This window comes from Nuphar pumila, chromosome 15 (assembly GCF_984573655.1).
Source record: "Nuphar pumila chromosome 15, dmNupPumi1.hap1.1, whole genome shotgun sequence".
NCBI classification, from domain to species: domain Eukaryota; kingdom Viridiplantae; phylum Streptophyta; class Magnoliopsida; order Nymphaeales; family Nymphaeaceae; genus Nuphar; species Nuphar pumila.
Window position 1 is genome coordinate 39,059,487 of NC_143263.1, and position 20,013 is coordinate 39,079,499.

Sequence of the window (20,013 nt, forward strand, 5' to 3'; positions counted from 1 at the left end):
CAGGGCCTCGCTTTCTCCCGGTCCACTGTCATCCCTAGTGTAAATGGGTCCTTAAGATAAAAAAAGACTCTAAAGGTGACATAGAGAGACATAAGGCAAGATTGATTGCTAAAGGGTTCACCTGGATGGAGGGCATTGACTATAATGAGATATTTTCTTCAGTCTCAACTAAGGAGTCAATGAGAATAATTTTGGCCCTCATAGCTCATTATGACTTAGAGCTACATCAGATGGATGTGAAAATAATGTTTCTCAACGGGGATATGAATAAAGAGGTATACATGGAACAACCTCTTAGTTTCTCTAAAGATAATCGTTTGGTTTGCAAGCTTAACAAATCAATATATAGACTTAAACCGACCTCCCGACAGTGGTATACTAAATTTTCCCAAGTCATTGTGACTTTTAGGTTTACAAAAAACATTATTGACAAATGTATATACCTATATACCTTAAGGAAAGTGAGAGTAAGTTCATTATATTGATGTTGTATTTGGATGACATTTTGCTGGCAACCAACAATATAAAATTACTTTCAGAGACAAAACAGTTTCTTGCATCATATTTTGATATGAAAGATATGGGTGAGACTGCTTATGTTCTTGGCATTGAGATCTGTCGAGACAGAGCAAAAGGTTTTCTAGGACTCTCCCAAAGATCTTGCATAAATAAGGTTTAAAGCGATATGGGATGGAGAATTATTCTTCTGGTACATCACCCATATCAAAATGTGATAAATTGAGCTTAAAGAATTGTCCACAGAACGAAATTGATAAAGCACAGATGAGTGCTTATCCATATGCATCAGTTGTTGGCAGCTTGCAATACGTGTAGACTTGTTCACGTCTAGATATTTTCTTCACAGTAGGGATGCTTGGTAAATTCCAATATAATCTAAGCATATCTCATTGGAAGGCTGCTAAGAAAATCTTACGGTATTTGCAAGAGACAAAAGACTATATGTTGACGTATCATAAAGTTGATCACCTCGAGGTCACTAGCTACTCAGATGAGAACTTAGGAGGATACCTTAATAGTAGAAAATCTACTAATGAGTATGTCTTCTTACTTGCTAGGGGCACGATCTCTTAGAGGAGTGGGAAGCAGACGACCACTGTTGCTCACATCATGGAGGAAGAATTCACAACATTGTACGAGACTACTTCGCAGGCCATATGGTTGAAAAACTTCATATCACAGTTAAAGGTGGTTGATTTCATTGAGAAGCCACTGAAGGTCTACTGTGATAATGAAGGTGCAGTGTCTTTTTCGAACAACAACAAAAGTACTACGTCATGCAAGCATATGGAGTAAAAGTATTTTGTTGTTAAAGAAAGGACATAGAATCATCTAATGCATATTGTTAATATTGGTACCAAAGAGATGATTGTTGATCCTCTCACTAAAGAGCTAGCACCAAAATTATATTTCTAACATGTATTGAGGATGAACTTATTAAACTTTTTTTGACATATGCATATGAATAAAGTGATCACATTCAGCTTATTGATTTTATTTATGGTTGTTTGTTGTTAATCTCATAAGGATTAGAGAATTAACTGAGGATATGTTGAATAGATTTGTAAAGGCCAATATATTCATCAAGTTATTTCCATAAAGTTTACTAGTTTATCGTCGAAACAAGTGGAAGAATGTTGGGATAAGCCACACATCATGGCAGTTACCTACGATTTGGTAAGTTTCTTCTTTTGTATTCCTTTTGATAAACATACAGAAGATTAGGGAGGAAACGGTTACACTAATCGATCTTCCTGCTACAGGCTATATAAACGGGTGTCAATGAGAAACCCGTATGTAGAGAAAAACACAAAAAAGGGTTAAGAAAAGAATTTACCTCTTCTGAGTTTTTCAACTAAAGAGGGAAGAGAGATCCTGCTCACCGACTGCTGAAGAAGCCTGCACTCATTGGAGGGTTGCAGTACGACTGAGGAGCGAAGCTCATCCCGATCCAGCCACCATCGCCAACCATCAGTCATTGCCGGTTCCAAATGGCTTCTTCAGGTACACCGCCCTCCTTCTGTTTGTTGTTTATGCGCAGGCAGAACCCAACATATCATTTATTTAATCCATCGATTTTATCAATAAGTTAAGAGCAGGGAAATGAAAAGAATTTAGAAAAAGGTTAATCTGTTTTTCGAGGAGAAAAAAAGGTTAAGTTGGTGCTATGAAAGTCATGGGAATCATAGATTCAAGCATTGTCGACTCAATCTGACCACCTAGATGGTTTCACAAGGTATGTTTGCTAAAGATCAACCCTTGGATAAGATGAAATATAACACTCTACACCATCGGCCCTGAATAGTTTGGCCACTGATTCAGCTGCAGGCCCCGATACTCAAGTGAATTGTTCTGCCTAAAAGTAATAAAAAGTTATTACATATCAATCACATGTTAAAACCATTAAAATAATTTTAAAATAATATTAAAATTTTATTTTTTGTTATTTATTAAAAATTAGTCTAGGGTTGCAGGATTTTCTGCAAGTACTGATAACATTACCCCAATAATGCAATTTTCCAACTCTCTCCATTTTTTCTGGACAAGCGTGTGGATCCGACCACCCAAAAATGGATAGAAACCTCAAAGAAAAAGTGGACTGACCAATCGCGAGTCGCCACCAAGCAAATTCATAACAGGGTCCCACCCATGGTGACAAAAGTAGATCCCAGACTCTGAGTTCTCGAGACTTCTTCAGTTCTTCCTCTCAAATCAGAACCACCATAGAAAATAAATAAAAGGAAAACGATCAACCACCAACAATTTATCGACCCTCCAAAAGAGAAAAACAAAAGTTTTTTTAAAGAAAAAAAGACGAGGAAAGAGGAAAACGGAAAATGGTTTCACTGACGACTCAATCCCCATTTTCCCATGCATCCGTCGCTTCCCCATCTTCCCTCTTCCCACAGAACCCCAAAATCTCCCACACCCACCAACCATTCAGACCCTTTCGAGTGGCTCCCACCGGAAAACCCCTCAGATTCACAAGAAACGCTTCACTGTCTTCAACTTCCGACCCAGAGAAGCCAACCATCGACCTCGAATTCATCGGTGTATGTTGCTGACTCTCTCTCTCTCTCTCTCTCTCTCTCTCTCTCTCTCTCTCTCTCTCTCTCAGTAATCTTTTTTTTGCAGCCCAAGGCTGGTGCAAATGGGTCATATCCGGTGGAGAGGGCGTCAGTAGTGAGTGGTGAGAAGGTGCTCAGGAACCTTATGCTCGACAACAAGATCGACCTCTACGCCGCTTATGTGAGTTTTTCCTGATCATCTACTTGCTTTTCTTAATCGCCCGATTCAACTCGGGGTATGGTTATTGCTGTGCGGCAATAACATCGCATGAGTCATGAGTCAATGACTATGCGTTTGGAAGTTGATCGGTTTTTCATGATAATGTGTTGCTTGTGAGAATGTGATTGGAGCAAAAAACAATTGGAACTTTCATGAGGCAATTTCTTAGGATTTTGCGGCGTCCAACTTACATTCTGGTTGGGAGTTCAAAAACATAGGCGCAGCTGAGAACCGAGGAAGGAATTCGTTTTCATCAGAAAATGGATGCTTTCTCAGGCAATGCTAAATTCAAATCAAGCATGGGTCTGTTATCCCAAGTTAATTGGAAAATATGTTCTAGTTAAAAAAAATCATGGGATTTGAGGTCCCACCTCTCCCTATGGTGCTTCAATTTGTTGGGAAATTTCTCTCAACCACAATTAGTAAATCCCTCTCTCTTAAAGAAATCTCATGGGATTTGAGGTCCCACCTCTCCCTGTGCTACTTTAATTTAGTTGGAAATCTCTCTCTCTCTCTCTCTCTCTCTCTTTATATATATATATATATATATATCCAACCTCATTTGGGAATGTAAATGGGTTGGATGGATTTGCATTTTGAACCAAACTCAAGATAATTAATCTATGTCGATTGGATTTGGAATTTGGATTTAATATTGGTTCAAATTAGCCATTCAAATACATAAGTTTGGATCTGATCCATTTAAATTTGGATTTCATCTAAGCTATAACTAAAATAAACAATATTGGATCCGACCTATCTAGGTTTGAATTTAAAGTCAAATTAATTTAAGAAAAAACGGGTTTGTATTAGATGAATCCAACTTGTTATTGTATAAAACAAACGTGACAATCTGAAACATATCTCATTTCATACAGTGCAAAGCACACATAAGGAACTACTGCATGGTATTTTATCCAATATGAATCATTTTGATATGTGATTCACTTTCATATGTGAAAATAAATTTCGTTAAATGTACTTTAGACATATTTCTCCCTTGGATGGACCCCACTTTACCAAAAAATAAGGATAAGTACAGATATATCATTCTAGGTATAGCTCAGTGGTTCTAATAACCACTTGGAAAGAATTTGCATCTAGATGTAACAGTATCCATGTGTCCATTAGGGTGGGAAGTGGGAAGGGGCTTGCTTTATTCAGCTAATCAGATTCGGGTAGAGACGGAGACCGAACCAATTCCATATGATTGACATCTCTCTCTCTCTCTCATAAGTTTGGATCTGATCCATTTAAATTTGGATTTCATCTAAACTATAACTAAAATAAACAGTATTGGATCCAACCTATCTAGGTTTGAATTTAAAGTCAAATTAATTTAAGAAAAAAAGGGTTCGTATTAGATGAATCCAACTTGTTATAGTATAAAACAAACGTGACAATCTGGAACATATCTCATTTCATACAGTGCAAAACACACATGGCATGTCTCGTATATGATGTTTGACATGATCCTTACATTGGTACCGTTTTTCATGGTTTGTTTTACGTAGTTCATTCTGTTTTTTTTTTATCTTTATATTGAGGAAAGAAAATTTGATAGTTGCAATAACGTTATATATTTACAGGGAAAAGTGATGAATTGTGGGGGTGGTGGAAGCTGCGGCACTTGTATTGTGGAGGTAGCCTGCTACTCATTTGCGCCATATTATCTGGTTCTTCTGTTTGTTTAAGGCTGCACACACTGGTGCTGAACGACCCCTCCAAATGGAGGGTTTCTACTCGGAAGTTGCTTACTTTTCTTAATATTTAGAGAAAAAAATAGAACTTTAGTTTTTATTATCTTTATCTGTGATCTATATAGGTAATAAAACTTGATGTGATTTTTGCATTTTCTTAAAAAGGTTTTCATTATGCAGTAAAAAGTGAAAAATGAAGAGAAAATCATAGGAAAGAGCATAGTTGCCACAAACAGGTACAGTTACTGGTATCAGATACTAGTACTGTGTGAAGGTTTGAAAAGTTCCAGGTACATGAGGTATTGATGCGGTTCAAAAAAAATTAATGAGTTTTAAATACACATTGATACAGTCTCTAAAAGAATGGGTATGAGTTTGTAAAAAAATGACACAAAATATGTATTTTCATCGAAGTACCTATAATTAACATAGTTAAACATGTATATTTAATTAATCATTGTTGTATTGTAATTTCTTTGTAAGATAATATATAAGTCCTTTTCTTTAGGAATGACATTGTCATTTGTATGTAGAGATGATAGGAACGAGTTTGGCACTCATTTAGAGCGCGTTTGATACCATGGATAAGTTTCTCTGCAGTGAGAAACTTATCTGGGGAAAAAGTCATGTGGTACCCACGTGACTTATTTCCTCTGCTTTTTGAGAATATTCACTCCCCAAAAACAGCAGAAAAAAGGGAGATTAAAATAGAGTGTTTGATGGCACACGTGGGTCCCACCGAAAGTGAAAAGGTTTTTCTTGGGGGGAAAATGTCCAGTGCCATCAAATGCGCCCTTAAAATATGATAAAAGTGAGTTTCTGCTAGAGATGGTATAGGTTTCCCAATTAATTGGGATAAGTTTTCTAAAACATTTGATATTTTTATTTATGGTTTCTGGAAAACATTTTGTACCAGTGTCTTGTACTGGTATGCTTGGGACTTGATACACTAGGGTATATGGAGTACCAATACAACTATGGGAGCGAGTCAAATATATTTGACAATGACAATCTAATGAAGAGATAAGAGATAAGAATAAAAAAAGAAAGTGATTTGGCTTCTTAAACTTACCTAAAGATCCTAAGTTCATTAAAAAAGGAAACAAGGTTTGAATTATTTTTTCCACAGTAACAAGATAAAAGTGAATAAACTCTCTCTCTCTCTCTCTCTCTCTCTCTCTCTCTCTCTCTCTCTCCATTGCATTCCTAAAAGCACATGCATACCCTTGATCAAAATAAAATAACTTACGATTAGGAAGGTACCTTGGCTGTTGTTTAAGAACATTGTGAGAAAAGAAAAATGGTATTGTTGCATGGACTTTTTGTTGATTTGCAATTTGGCAGGTATTTTGAGGAAAAGAAACAGTACAATTTTTTAGGTCATACTCATTCTCAGTATATTTTTGCACTTGCACATACTTCAGTTCATTTTTATTCCAACTGAATATGCAGTCCTGGATTAGGTTATTATCAAAGGTTGTCTCGATTGACTATTATTAGTGTCAGATCATTGATGGCAAGGATCTTCTCAGTGAAAGAACAAACACTGAGTTGCGGTATCTTAAGAAGGTACGATGTATTCTACACTTTTAATGAACTTTGAAATTTTATGGTACACTAGAATAGTTGCAGGCATCACTATCTCTTTGCCAATGTGCTATGCAAGTTGCGTGGCTTTTATTTGTTGCTTACTGTTTAAATTATGTTTATATATTGTGCTCATCTTTTATTGTAAATCATGTGTCTATCATACTTTCTAGAAACCGGAATCTTGGAGGCTAGCTTGTCAAACAATTGTTGGGAATAAGACTAATTCTGGGAAGGTATGTGCTCATTCATTGTCTTTTTGAATTTGTATATCATGACTGGTCAGATTGAAATACCATCCTTATTTTGCAATGGCAATCTGTCTCACTTACTCAAGAGACTGTTTTCATCCAATGAAATTCTGATCTAAACTTTGAAACTGGGTACACCAGCAAGTGACAATCACAAACATGAAAGTCGTCTTATTGAACATGTGACAGATATACCTTACTTGTGACCAATTTGAGTATTTTGTTGTGATATATAATCTGTGCAATGAAACCTGTCATACACTTTTATGAAGTGTTGACGAAGCGCTTGGATTTGTTAGAACAGATTTTTCCTTCCTTTTTCATTTGCCTTTGCAAGTACTTGTTCTATGGGTGTCAGCAATCTGACTGTATTCTCATATGATACGCTTTCGTTAACAGTAGTCTGGCTGTATATTGATCTCCCAATATTTTGATTCAATGGGCTAAGCAAGTAATTTCAGCAGTTAGTGAAGCCATTGATCAATACATTGCTTCTGTTTTCAGACCTAGATGGCCTGTTGTCTCTTACTATTTGATATGACTTTTCCTGTGAAATACATAGTAACTGGATCTGGTATCCTTCAGCCTTCTAGTAGCTTTAACTTTTCACTAGATTGGTCATAATTGAGCCTAAAGACAGCTAACCATTATCTTGGGGCATCTATCCAAAAAGCCATGCTAATATTGGTTGGGTTTCATCCACAAGAAAATGTTGGATATTGCTATACGATTCACCGTTGTACGATGGCAACAATTGTAGTGGTTTCCAGCTTTCTAGTAACCAGAAACTACAAGAGTTAAGAGTACATTGGTTATCCACTTATCCTATAGGTGTATTGATTGGGCATGTACAAACCCCACCCTCGCTTCCAGCTTTCTAGTAGCCAGAAACTGCTGGAATGTATTGGTTATCCTACATAAGTGTACACTGTACAGGATCAGGCCTATGTACATATGTATGTGTGTCATTGGTTTATCAATTTCATGGAAATTTTAGTAGCCTTTGTCATGAGCAAATATCCGCCGTGTATTGTCTGCATTTTAACTGTTCAAGTTTGCTTGTCAGGTAGTTCATCCATTCTCATGGTAATGAATTCTAGAGTTTCTTAGATATCTAGAACCAAGTAAATGCCCGGCACATGACATTTTTATCAGATCTACAAAGTAGCTTCATTTTTTTAATGGCAATAAGTACTTGTTATAGAAAACCAAGAAGCTCTTCAAGCAGTTACCATTAGCTTAGCACAACCATTAGTAATTTAGTACTGTGGTACTTTATTTTCTACCACAAAAAATATGAACTGTAATTCATATCAATGTCTCTTTTCTCTTGTAGGTTATTGTCCAATGTAAACCGCAGTGGAAGAAGTAAAAATAAGAACACATGGTGAGTTATGCTACCGTAAGAATGATCCTTCATATGATAAAGAATGATAAGATTGATCTTTTTTATTTTCTGTTATATTCAGATATATTATGAGGAAAAGAAATTTAATGCATGCCGAATTCTATTTAAAGCTTATTTTTTGCAGATGTCCTGCCTAGTTACATGATTTTTCTTTTCTGTTGTAGGTTGTGATCCAGTGTAAACTACAGCGGAAGAAGCAACTATAAGAGCTCATGGTGTTGTAATGATCCATGCATGATAGAAAGAAGAGACATGCTAAGCCAAATCTGCATATAATCTTTACAGATGTCTCATTATTTCATCTCATTCTGATGTTTTTGAAGCAATGTGACTGAATAAGTTATTTGTATCTATTCCTTTGATTATTTTAATGCATATAAATGGCGTGGTATGTTGAGAATATCAAAAAGCAAAGTTACAAGACTGTCGTCAAGACATTAATCTTGTCTGCTTAACTCAAACTATTTATATTTTGTACTCTAGGTTGATGACATTATTTTAGCTTATCAATTTGGAGATGATTTATCTTGGGGAATCTAGACAAGGTGCTATATGTGATTAAGAGCTTGCTACTGTACCAATAGTAGCTGGCTGCTTTCATTTTAGGAATTTAGGTTATGATGAAAACTGCCATTTTTTTCTTATATTAAAGAGTGAATCCTACTGAATTCATGCTTGCAATGTGGGGATGACTCTTCCCAGTACTTCCAACCAAGAAACCTCATACAACTGATCCGTTGTTAGTTATTTCAGGGTAAAGTATCACGGCAATGTGCAAGTTTTCATGTGCACATATTTGATCATCCATATGGAAGAAACATCTAAATTGGCGTTGTGGGACCAGATGTACACGTTTCATTCGCTTATGGACTTATTACTGTAGAAGAAACATGCTGCAGGCATGGGCAATGACAACCAATTATCAAATTCACATGCATGCACACGTTTGCAGACGTACAGGCCCTCTCTCATATGTTCCAATTAAAGGTGAGGAACTGTTAAAAACCAAACATTTGAGAGAGATGATGATATAGGAGTATATCTATGTCACACGGACACTCCATTTTTGCCCGTGTCAACAGGGATACACCATTTTACCCTCCATACATTCAATTTAAATTTATAATTATATTTTCAGTTTAGAATTTTATATTTTCAGTATATAATATATATTTTAGATATAACATATATATTTAGATTATATTCAGTTTATTTTGTATTTATATGATATTTAATATATATATATATAATAGCCCTGTCCCATACCCACATTTTTTTGTTGGAATTACCGTACCCGCACCTGTACCCAGGTGACATAAGAGTATATAATGCAGGAAATCCAAGTGTGTACCATATGAATCAAAGAGATTGAGATTATACATTATCAGAGATTGACGAAGATTTATTACCGAACACTTCATAATTGACCACAAGAAAAAATTGCTAACAAATGCTTTTCGCTTATAATTTTATATATACATGAATTTATTCCACAAAATTCCTCTCTTACAATCTTAGGTCTTCTGGGGGAAAACAATGGCTGGTGAACCAAACTGTAGCATGGCCAACTTGATCATTGCTAACCAATAGGGTTCCTACATCAATTTCAACAACGAGAAGATGGTCTTTATCTACACCTCGTGGGCCCTCTGAATAGAGAGTTGGCAGGTATGCTTTGTATGTGGGCATGTAGCATGTAGCATGAAACAAAGTCCAAAATCTGCAAATTGTGAATTTTCAGAATCATAACACAACTAGGAGCATTATGGAAGTTCTAAAGGAATCACTGCACCTCCTGGTCTGACATCCCAGGCTTGACGTCCGCCCTCATGGCAATCTCTGCCTGCAATTTGAGGCATAATGAGTCAGTCCAAGGAAAATGATTCTTTGTAAATAATACTAACAAAGATTAAAAAGTTAAAAAAATAGACAGCGCCATTGTACAAGTTTTAGAGTTTTGAACCTCCAAACGCCATTTGTATACACATTCTGGATTCTTTATCTTAATAACTATCCATGGCTTTATGAACTTATCCCATGCATCATAATAAGCTTCAAGGTTTCCATTAACCACCTCAAGCTGGAGAAATAAGAGCAAGCACCATCATTCAATAGGTTCTCATCGAGTAAATAACAAAAACTTAATAGAATGGAAGACAATGAACTGATTAGTATTTCATAAAATATCTTCAAATTGCCTGAGTTTAGTATATGTTTGCATGCTAACCTGTGGATCAACTGCTTTGACATCAGAAGATAGGGGCTTAAAGCCAAGCATCCAACCTTCAAACAAAACAACCTAGAGATCCAAAATGCAGTACATTTGTTGACAATTATTATTATAATGTTAGATACATTTTAGAGCTATTAATCAAACATATAATGAATATAAGTTCATCTTGATAAGAGCTCACCACAAATCAAGTGTGCCCAACTATGGAACGCAGGTAAGTTTAACCTATTCCTTATAAACAAAAGCCATTAAATATTTCATACCGCCAATGGCGATTCAACTTCAGGCTAAGTAGATACATCAGCTCTATCTCCTCTCCCACCATAAGCAGACCTATGTCACATGGGTGCGGGTGCGGGGGTGCGGCACTTTCAAAAAACCCGGGTGCGAGGGTGCGGCAAAAATATAAAATATATATATATATATATATATATATATATATATATATATATATATATATATATATATATATATATATATATATATATAAAGTCCAAAAGTTGGACATAAATGACCCTGGGTGCATTGACTGCACCCAGGGTCAGGTTGACCGCATTGGGTGCGGGTGCGGCACCTAGTTGGAGAATCCCTGTGACATATAGGGCAAAAAAAAATTTCTTGGCAATTTTTTTTTTTAAGTCCGAAAATTGGACCAAAATGACCCAGGGTGCGTTGACCGCACCCGGTGCCGCACCCGCATCGCGTCGACGTTGGTGCGTCACCCTGCTAGCCGAATCCCTGTGACATAGAAGCAGACTATATTAAAGAAACTTTTAGCACTGAATTTTGAATCAGAAGAATCAAATAATTATTAGCATCTTATACATTTTTGCCATGAAATTGGCTTACTTTGTCATAACGTGTCAGTTTCATCTTTTGACCTGAGTATGCAAAAACTGATTAATAAATGTGGCACCAAAAAGGATATTATTCTTATCCAAGTTTTTTTGTACGAGTATTATGTTTAAAAGAGAAGATTATGAAAATATAGGCAGTTTCTCATTTTTCATTATGGTGAATTATCAAGAATAGACAATAATAAAAAAGTCCAAGGAAAACATTTTGTTTTATTAAAGCTCAATAACTAGTTGATGTTTCTGTGAAGAACATCAAATACCTATGAAGGATGGAAAAGAAGTTCTCAGAAGTACCTGCTTTAGTTAAATTGCATAAAGCATTCAATGTGTCAACAGAGAAAAGCAAGTCATGGCTTCCGGCATTTCCTCTCAGCTAACAATGCATAAAAGAAAAGTAAATCAAATCAAATTGTATAACGTATTAGAATCTTCTTATGAAAGCAGAATCTTCTTATGAAAGCATTCTTTGTTAACTTCCAAACAGACCCTGACCATACCTCCAAGAGAGAGTTCCCAGGATTTTCATTATGAAGTTTTGCCTGAAGTTGGTGCATGTTGTTAGAACATATTCTCATGAATAAAGGAAAATGCTTTTCATTTGAATGATATGGACAATTCAAATTCATTTGCATACTTGATCCTCAGCTTTCAAATAAAAGTTATCAATTGACAATGTTGCAGAATTTCTACAAAGGAAGACATATTTGAACAGTAAGATACAGTTTTTGAAAATAACATTCCAAAAGAAATTCAAAGGAAAAAAGGTCCAAAGTTCAGAGATATTGCCTTCCGGTGATTGGGAAAAGATAGTCAAGAGCGTACACAAGAGTGGTCTTACCACTGCCTTGAGGAGCACTAATTCCAATCTGCAGGAGAAAAAAAAAACTTGAATAGAAATACTCCAGTATTTCATAAGGTAGCATAATAATTCACATGTTTCAGACTAATTAAAGAATATCACAAAGATGATATTGTTGAATACGAGCAGATCTGGAAAGATATGAGGATGTAGTTAATCAGTATACATACCAAAACACTTCAGTCCCAGATGCAGGGACTAATACAGATAAGCAACAAAAAATTCAATTTCACTCAGTTCCATCAGATAAAAAGGTCACAAAAACCATGAACAGAAAAAAATTCTAGGAAATTTTGTTTCTACTTTTGGATGCAATTTTCCCAGAGGATGCAATGCAAAATTGCCTCCTGGCCAAGTGTAATATAGGGAAACAAAAAAAAATCTCGCTCTCTCTAATGTAAATCCTGACGAAAAAATATATAGCCTCAAAATGTAAAGGGAGTGCAAGTAGTAGATTCAGGTTTTATGGATTTGCATACATGGTTTGCTACATCTCGTACTGCTTAAATGGCTAGCAAGGAGGAATAGGATTAGGATTTGCAGTTTATCTTAAAACCAAAATACAGGAACACCACATACCTCCAATTAGTTCCAGCATTAATTGGCAGTTGAAGAAAAGGGATAGAAAAACAGTCAATTTTCAAGGAACATGAAGATAGATGGACTAATTAGAGCTGCACTATCTTAACCAAGGGATCTTGGGCTTCAATCCCATTGGCAGCAAACCCTAGTTGACCATCGAAAAATAGAAAAGCTATTTAGTCTCAAATTCAAAGGAGAGAAAAAAACAAAAGGTTCTACTAATGCTCAAAAAGAAAACAATTCATGAAGTGATGAAAGCCAGTCTATATGGTAGCCTAATGGATTTGAGATTATAAAGTTACTTACATTCAGATCTTTTTAAGGAGAAATGGAAAAATAAATTTGGAGTTAATAATAAAAAAAGAAAGGAAACTTGTCATGGGAGGAAGATGGATGACAGGATCCCTGTGGGTTCTTCAATTTGGTCCCATGCTTATGTTTCAAGCAGCATTAGGTTTCAGTTTCAGTATGGATGTTCACATTCAGTTCTTTTTGCCCCAAAACCTTGTGATGTATTAACATGTGACCCGACAGTCTTTCATTAGAGAAAATGAAATAATTCCTGATAAGATTCGATTTTTTCTAGAGGAAGTTAATGGACAAAATTGTGGATCACTTTCTCATCTGTAATGAGACAATTTGCTTACTATAAAAAGGGAAAGAAACTGAGTCTGATACTAAAAAACAAGAAAAACAGTAAATAATATCATAAAAATCCACAACAAGGTGATAATTTTAAGCACTAAATGCACTGCTATTACATTAGAATCCATGTTTTCACCAAAGTACAAGTTATACAATTTGAAAATTTATGCAGAAAGGAACAAAGGACATTGTGATAAATAAACAAATACTATAGGAAAGAATAAAGCTGTGTGTGTGTGTGTGCATGTGCATAGTTGTATGGAAATGCAAAAAGTTCCAATATGAAGCATCATGTTGAAGGGTTGAGAGATGACTGGATGGTAAAGTCAAACTGCCATAATTGAGGGTCTCAAGTTCAAATCTTATGGGGGCATCTCCTAGCTTGCATATCATGAACATCAGGTGAAAGCAAAATTACTACAAGGAAAACAAATGCTGATAGGTTGCCTGACACAGTATGCATTTGATTTGTTTTAGCTACCGAATCACAATGCGTTAATGGAAATACGAATTTGTTTTTAAAAATCTCATGTAATTGGAAGTGTGCTCCCCATAAAATGGAAAACAAGCCTCAGAAGTGCTGAATTTCCAACTCTTAAGTGGTTTCCAGGGAAGCAGGTTTCAAGAATGTGTGGAAGCTTCTTTTTACCATTGTCTTGAAGTAGGCAATCCCTTAGAAAGTAGATAGCCAAGAATAAACCAATAAGTAAAAAAGTATTTCCTAGAACTTTTCATTTCCATAAAATTCAACTTCATGTCTGCATCAAACATGCCCTGAGAAAAGAATCACATTATTTTCTGCAGAGAAGGAAACTAAGAAATACAGGAAACTTTGACAAAACTTATGTCATGAACTCATGATCCATCGAATTAATTCATAGTTGTTGGACAAATATAAAAGTAAACCAGCAAATTAGATTGATGGTGTTATTGTGCAGGTGGTGAGCTTCTTAGATGATGAATGAAACAAACTGAATTGAAGCTTAACCAAAGTCTAGTCTTTTTGGTAGCACATGTTTGAGCTAGTTTTCCATTTTGTCATTTTTGTTGCTGTATAGTATTTCCCCTGCATCAATACAGGTAAACTAACAATTTTGTGCTATGGTATACTTCCATGAATCACGTAGTTATTATTGCTTCATCAAGTGACTTTTATAATCAACTAAAACTAAAATCTGGAAATAGAAATTATGAGTAAATTCCTAAAATAACTCGTGTAATCAAGTAATTTGCTAATACATGTATAACATAGTTTGTTTTATAGAGCAGCGTTGCTCGTTACAGATGCCATGACATTCTGAAACAGTACAGCATTTAGATGGAAAAACTTCCAACTCATGGTATACAAAAACATAGATAAGGAAACAATGTAGCCAGCACCTTCCCTTTTCATCCCTCCTTAAGTGTTGTCCATCTCACATACATACACATTAACAAGGGTTGCCACCTTTGTATATGACATACTGCTTTATCAGAAAAAACCTATGCATGAAACATAGTTCAGCAGAGCATTTCTAACCAGAGCTGTCAAAAGAAGCATACCACCAAAGGAGGGACTTGATCTCCATCTTTGAACTTAGATTTGTGATGCAATAACTCCTTTTGGCACCAAACAAACACTGGTACGTAGAAGTGATATATCCTGGTCTTCTCATAAATGGACAAGTCCAGCTCGTTCATGCCAAACAATCTGCACAGCTGAATCACATATTCCAACCATATGTCTATGGTTTCGGCCACTATCTCTGAGGTGAGGCCCAACTTGCTCATCAATGGGCCTGAGCATATGAAATCAAAAAGGTCTTGAACAGAGGCAACCATTGCTGGTGATGTTGGGAATGCTGAATACAGAAGTGTTGGCCCCCGTCTATGAGTTCTACTAGAATGGTTGTAATATAAAGAGTGTCCTGCATCCAAACAGGCCTATGAACTGATGAGCATAAATGAAAGCAAAAGGAATCTTAAACAGGAACCCCATTTCAAATATTCTAATGCAGAACCTGAAGTTTAAATTTCAGATTCAAGATAAGAGAAGATGTCTGCAAATGCATCAAGCACAGTCTTTGCGTTCAATCAAAAGACTACAGTAACACAAAATTTCACTGATATAGGACATCACCAACCATCAAGATTTTTCAAAACCAAGGAAAGAGGTGACGAATAAACTTAAAAAAAACAATTTCACATGTAGCAAGCAAGAACATTGAAGGGGAAAACCATACAGAAACAATAACCATCTACAGAAACACCTATTTTTTTTTCGCACAAAAAGCATCATGTTTCGTCATTCAAGTCACTTTTTCAACAACAAAGTGACCATCTGCAGATTGCAGAAGAACATAGCCTTTTGAAGATTAAAACCAACAACCGCATTTTCAAAATTCTACGCTTGTTCTACACGAAGGAAATAAAAAGAAAAACAAAAAGGGTGTACCAGAATAACACACCAACTTGGAAATTTATTATGCAAAGATGTTCGGTTGCTTAATTACATCATGGAGGACGCAGTATGCCAGAACTGGTTAACAAGTATACAATTTTTCCCAGTCCCCTAGATCTGAAAGTGTGGCGGGTGTCCAAAACATGCAATGCTGTAAATTGCAAGTTAGCACAAGTTGCTATTGAAAATCATGATCCATCTGGCCGACTCATGCAATTTTCTATATTTATGAATTGTTTTAGTGAACTGCTAGGTGTCTGCCTATGCCCCACTTAATATATATACATAACCAAACAATTTGGAACTAATCCAAAGATAGAAACTAAACATGGAAACTGAGCAACAGACACGGAATTAATTAACTACCAACAATATCGAAATGAATCACGCTATCCTACTCGATGCCGTGGTATGATTGGTGAACTGGTGATTGGAAAAATGTGAATAACTAGAAAGCAACATAATGAAGAAACAGGTGCTATTGATAGAGGAATTTGGGTTACCATGATGGTAGTGGAGAGGAGAGGAAGAGGGAGAGAAGACCAATTGCTTGGATGAAGAAAAGGAGCAAGAGGAGGGAGTCCCTTCATAAGGGAGGCGAGGAAGAAGGTAGTGATGGCAGAGGACGCTCAACGCCATGAGAGAGAGAGAGAGAGAGAGAATGTGCCCAGTCGATCGGTGTAGGCCATCGGATATTTTCAAGGGGAAATTTCATTTACAGACATTTTTTCCATGACATTTCAAAAAAGTGCTCCATGTTTCTAAAAAGACATTTTAAGTTCAAGTTCGCTCATTTAAAAAAAAAAAATCCTATTAAGCTGAACTAAAATGGACTCCTTTACCAAATAAATACATTGTTTCAAAGCTAGAAGCCACATGAATTAAACTCTAGGTCTATTGCTTGCAAGAGAAACACTTCAATGAGCCTATGCTAGTTGAGCCCAGTCGATAACCTACTGTCCATGTTCAGCTTGCCAAGCCAGTTAGATCAAGCTCTTTGCAAGCCAAACATGACCCAGCCACGAGCGACTCATCTCACTTCTCAATCTTACAACTGAGGTCTCTAATTCACAGTTTCAGTAAAATGATGGGTCTTGAAATTTCTTTTCATAAAACATGAGCTGCTTTTGGCATACCAAATAAACGGTGGGGGATTCAAATGAAATTTTCCCTATTTCAAACGAACTATACGTCGGGGTATAACCGGGTCGGGTCTCTGAATCGGTTCTAAAAGCAAGACTGAAACCCAATCCAATCTCATTCAAGTTCGGGTTCGGGTTTGGGTACACCTAGAAACTATGGACCCTTATGGGTTAACATGTTCAAGGGTCTTTAATAGACCCAATTTGATTCGGGTCGGGTTCAGATCTCGGTATGGCTGAAAAAAGTAGACCCATATGGGTTAACGGGTTCGGGTATTATCAGTTTGGGTCGTAATGAGTCCGGGTATTGATATAATTGGTATTCTAGACCTAATTACTCGTCAATAAAAAAGTACAATAAATTAATGGCACCAAATATTTATTAAAATTATAGGCTAACAAATCTAATGCTTATTAACTATTCCCAATTTTTTACTTTCAAAAAATTTATGTCAAAATTTGAATATAAAAAGAATATTTTCATGCTAACCAATCATATCATATTCAAAATGTATCGAATTCAATGAGTTCTTGAGTATTATTCTGAGATTCACTTCAGCTCTACAATTTTCATGAGAGAACAATGGTAAGTATTTGCCAAAAAATGAATTAATCAGTTTGGGTCAGGTATAATCCGTTCGGGACATCAGGTTGGGTCGGGTATACACAACCCAGTTACACCCCTAACTATACGGGTAGAGTCTGGACAAGATCAATGTTAACCAGGTGTAAACACCCCAAATTTTCACCCTCATCCAGTACTTCCATTTCATAAGTCATTACAGATCATTGCATATCATTGCATGTATTCTGCATAGCATTACATGTCATTACATAGCATTGCATGTCATCCCATCTCATTTTCGAGATCCAACACTCCTGTTTTCAAAACATTCAATCCAGATTTGAATTTTAAAGCTTTATTTCAAAATCAATTTCAAAACCTGGGTTTTTATTCAATACTCTGTCATTTTCCAACCCCAGGACTTTATATTTCGAAATATTTTCTCAAGGAAACAATCTGGATTCATTTCAAATTCAAATTTTAATCGATTTCAATTCACAGATGAGACCCATTGAGGTGGTGTCGCTTCTGAATTCCTCTATTCATCAAATTTCTCAAATTTTTGAAAGTTTCAGTCTGATTAGGACTCTGTCTCAGAGTCCTAATCCAGTCAGGAGTCTGTTTTTAAGTCTGTTTTACTTCCATTTTTAGTCTTTTTCGATTATTTTCAAAATTTAGGTCATTTTACAGAGTCCAGTTAGTTCAGGACTCTATTTTAGAGTTCGGTCGAGTTAGGAGTCTAACCCTGACTGTGTTTTCTGACTTATTTCATCATTTCTTGATAAAATCTTTTGAAAATTCTTTAATTTGGCTTTTAAAATCTAAAATCTCAGAGTCCTAAGAGTTCAGGACTCTAACCCGGAGTTCCAGTTTGCTTGAGACCCTATTTTCAAAGATCTTGAATTTCAAATACTGATTTTAACCCCTTTTCAAAGCCATTTTCAGTGTTTATTTCAAAAATGTTCAAAATTCGATGTGGGCCCACTCAGTTGGCACCATATCCAGAGGAATTCTAACTCAGTTAGGACCTTATGCCATTTCAAAAATCCTAATTTTAAGTTTACTTTTGAAAATCTTTTGAAAACTCCTTCAATTTCAAGTTTTAAAATCACTTTTTGAAAAACTCAAGTAGGGCCCACTCGGGGTGGCGCCATATTCGAGTAAGTCAGGGCTAGACTAGGGTTAGTTGATGTCTTGGTTAGTGTTAGAGGTTTAGAAGAGTCAAAACCATTTTGAAAAACTCATTTTGAAAGTTAGTTTTTAAAACTAGTGTTTTTAAAGGTTTTTTAAGGTGTTTTAAAAAGCCAAATGTAGAAAATGCCAAGTGGCATTACATTTGGGGATTTTTTAGGAAAGTCTAGGGGTTAATTAGGCATTAGTTTAGATAATTTAGGCTAGGGGTAGTTAGGTCTTTCCACCCAAAAATCGCCCCCTTTTAGAAGAGTCCAATTTTTTTAAAACATTTGGTTTTTAACCTAAAATTTTTTTATAAATAGAAGGCCATAGGGGGTCGATTTTCCCCATCTCTCTCTTATTGGATTCTTGGAGCTTCTCTCTCCTCTCCAGCCCTTCCTCCATTGCTGCAACTCCAAGGTATGAACTTCTTCACTTTTCTTATTTTATTTAATGCTTTTTAATGCTTTAAACCTAAATTTAGGCTTGGACACCCCTCCTTATGAAAGATCAACCATGGTTTCACCTCAAGAATCAGCAAGAACGGTCCAAAAAGGTGATCTAACCCTGTTTTGGATGATTTACAGGGATTTTAATCCCTTAGAATTGATTTTAACATGATTCTTTGCATTATTAACCAATAAAATATATGATTTACCCTTTTTAATGGGTTAAATCTATGTTTTAAAGGTGATATCAAATTCCAGCCATTGATTCCCTGTTTTTAATTTATTTTCATGGTTTATTCATGTTTGTTTTACGTTCTATAGCATAGAAACAAGTTTTATTTACTATTTTATGGTTTATTTTATTTATTTACATTAGTTAATGCATGGTTTTTCAAGTTTCTTAAATTTCTGTGTGTTCTAGGTTTAGAACAGTAAAGATGATGTTATTTCGGATTGAAGCACTCATTGTTTATTTCTGATTTTTTTATATGTGATGCATTCATGAGTTATTGAGTTACTGTAGAAAAATCAGAGGTTTTGGATCTCGGGAACTTTGTCAAAAAAATCAGACATCAAATCGGGTTTTTAAAGCTTTAAAATCATGGTTAAAATCAAGAAGATAACTTGCTGTGATGATATTTATCTCATCTTATATCCGATTTTAGATCTGTAAAGTGCTATGGATTCACATTGAGTAGATCTGTCTGCTGTGAAATTTTCAGATTTTTTGATCACTGTTTAGTATTTTTACCTATTTAGAGAATCGGTTTTTAAATTTAAAACTCGTTAGGGTTTACCAAAACCCTAATCAGACTT

At 35.7% G+C, this 20,013-nt stretch overlaps 1 protein-coding gene and 1 pseudogene across 2 annotated transcripts; one reads left to right on the forward strand and one right to left on the reverse strand.

Moving 5' to 3' along the window:
• The first annotated feature begins 2,777 nt into the window (after positions 1-2,777).
• On the forward strand, positions 2,778-8,645 carry LOC149815180 (2Fe-2S ferredoxin-like superfamily protein). Its single transcript, XM_089989025.1, has 7 exons — positions 2,778-3,071; positions 3,154-3,267; positions 4,896-4,949; positions 6,513-6,575; positions 6,767-6,829; positions 8,181-8,231; positions 8,417-8,645. The coding sequence occupies exons 1-6, from the start codon at positions 2,856-2,858 to the stop codon at positions 8,214-8,216; spliced, it is 546 nt and encodes a 181-aa protein (XP_089845151.1). The 5' UTR covers positions 2,778-2,855; the 3' UTR covers positions 8,217-8,231; positions 8,417-8,645.
• Positions 8,646-9,655: 1,010 nt separating this feature from the next.
• LOC149815181 (D-glycerate 3-kinase, chloroplastic-like) lies at positions 9,656-16,496 on the reverse strand (annotated as a pseudogene). Its single transcript, XR_016427914.1, has 8 exons — positions 16,372-16,496; positions 14,974-15,351; positions 11,908-11,912; positions 10,749-10,818; positions 10,480-10,551; positions 10,216-10,332; positions 10,029-10,095; positions 9,656-9,949 (listed from the first exon to the last, which is right to left on the reverse strand). The product of XR_016427914.1 is annotated as a D-glycerate 3-kinase, chloroplastic-like (transcript).
• Positions 16,497-20,013: the final 3,517 nt, after the last annotated feature.

Bases quoted from the DNA above. Each gene is read 5' to 3' on its own strand.
- LOC149815180 (XM_089989025.1), top strand. From the start codon at position 2,856: ATGGTTTCACTGACGACTCAATCCCCATTTTCCCATGCATCCGTCGCT. The intron at 3,072-3,153 runs GTATGTTGCTGA...TTTTTTTTGCAG, and splicing joins TCGACCTCGAATTCATCGGT to CCCAAGGCTGGTGCAAATGG. The intron at 4,950-6,512 runs GTAGCCTGCTAC...TATTAGTGTCAG, and splicing joins GCGGCACTTGTATTGTGGAG to ATCATTGATGGCAAGGATCT.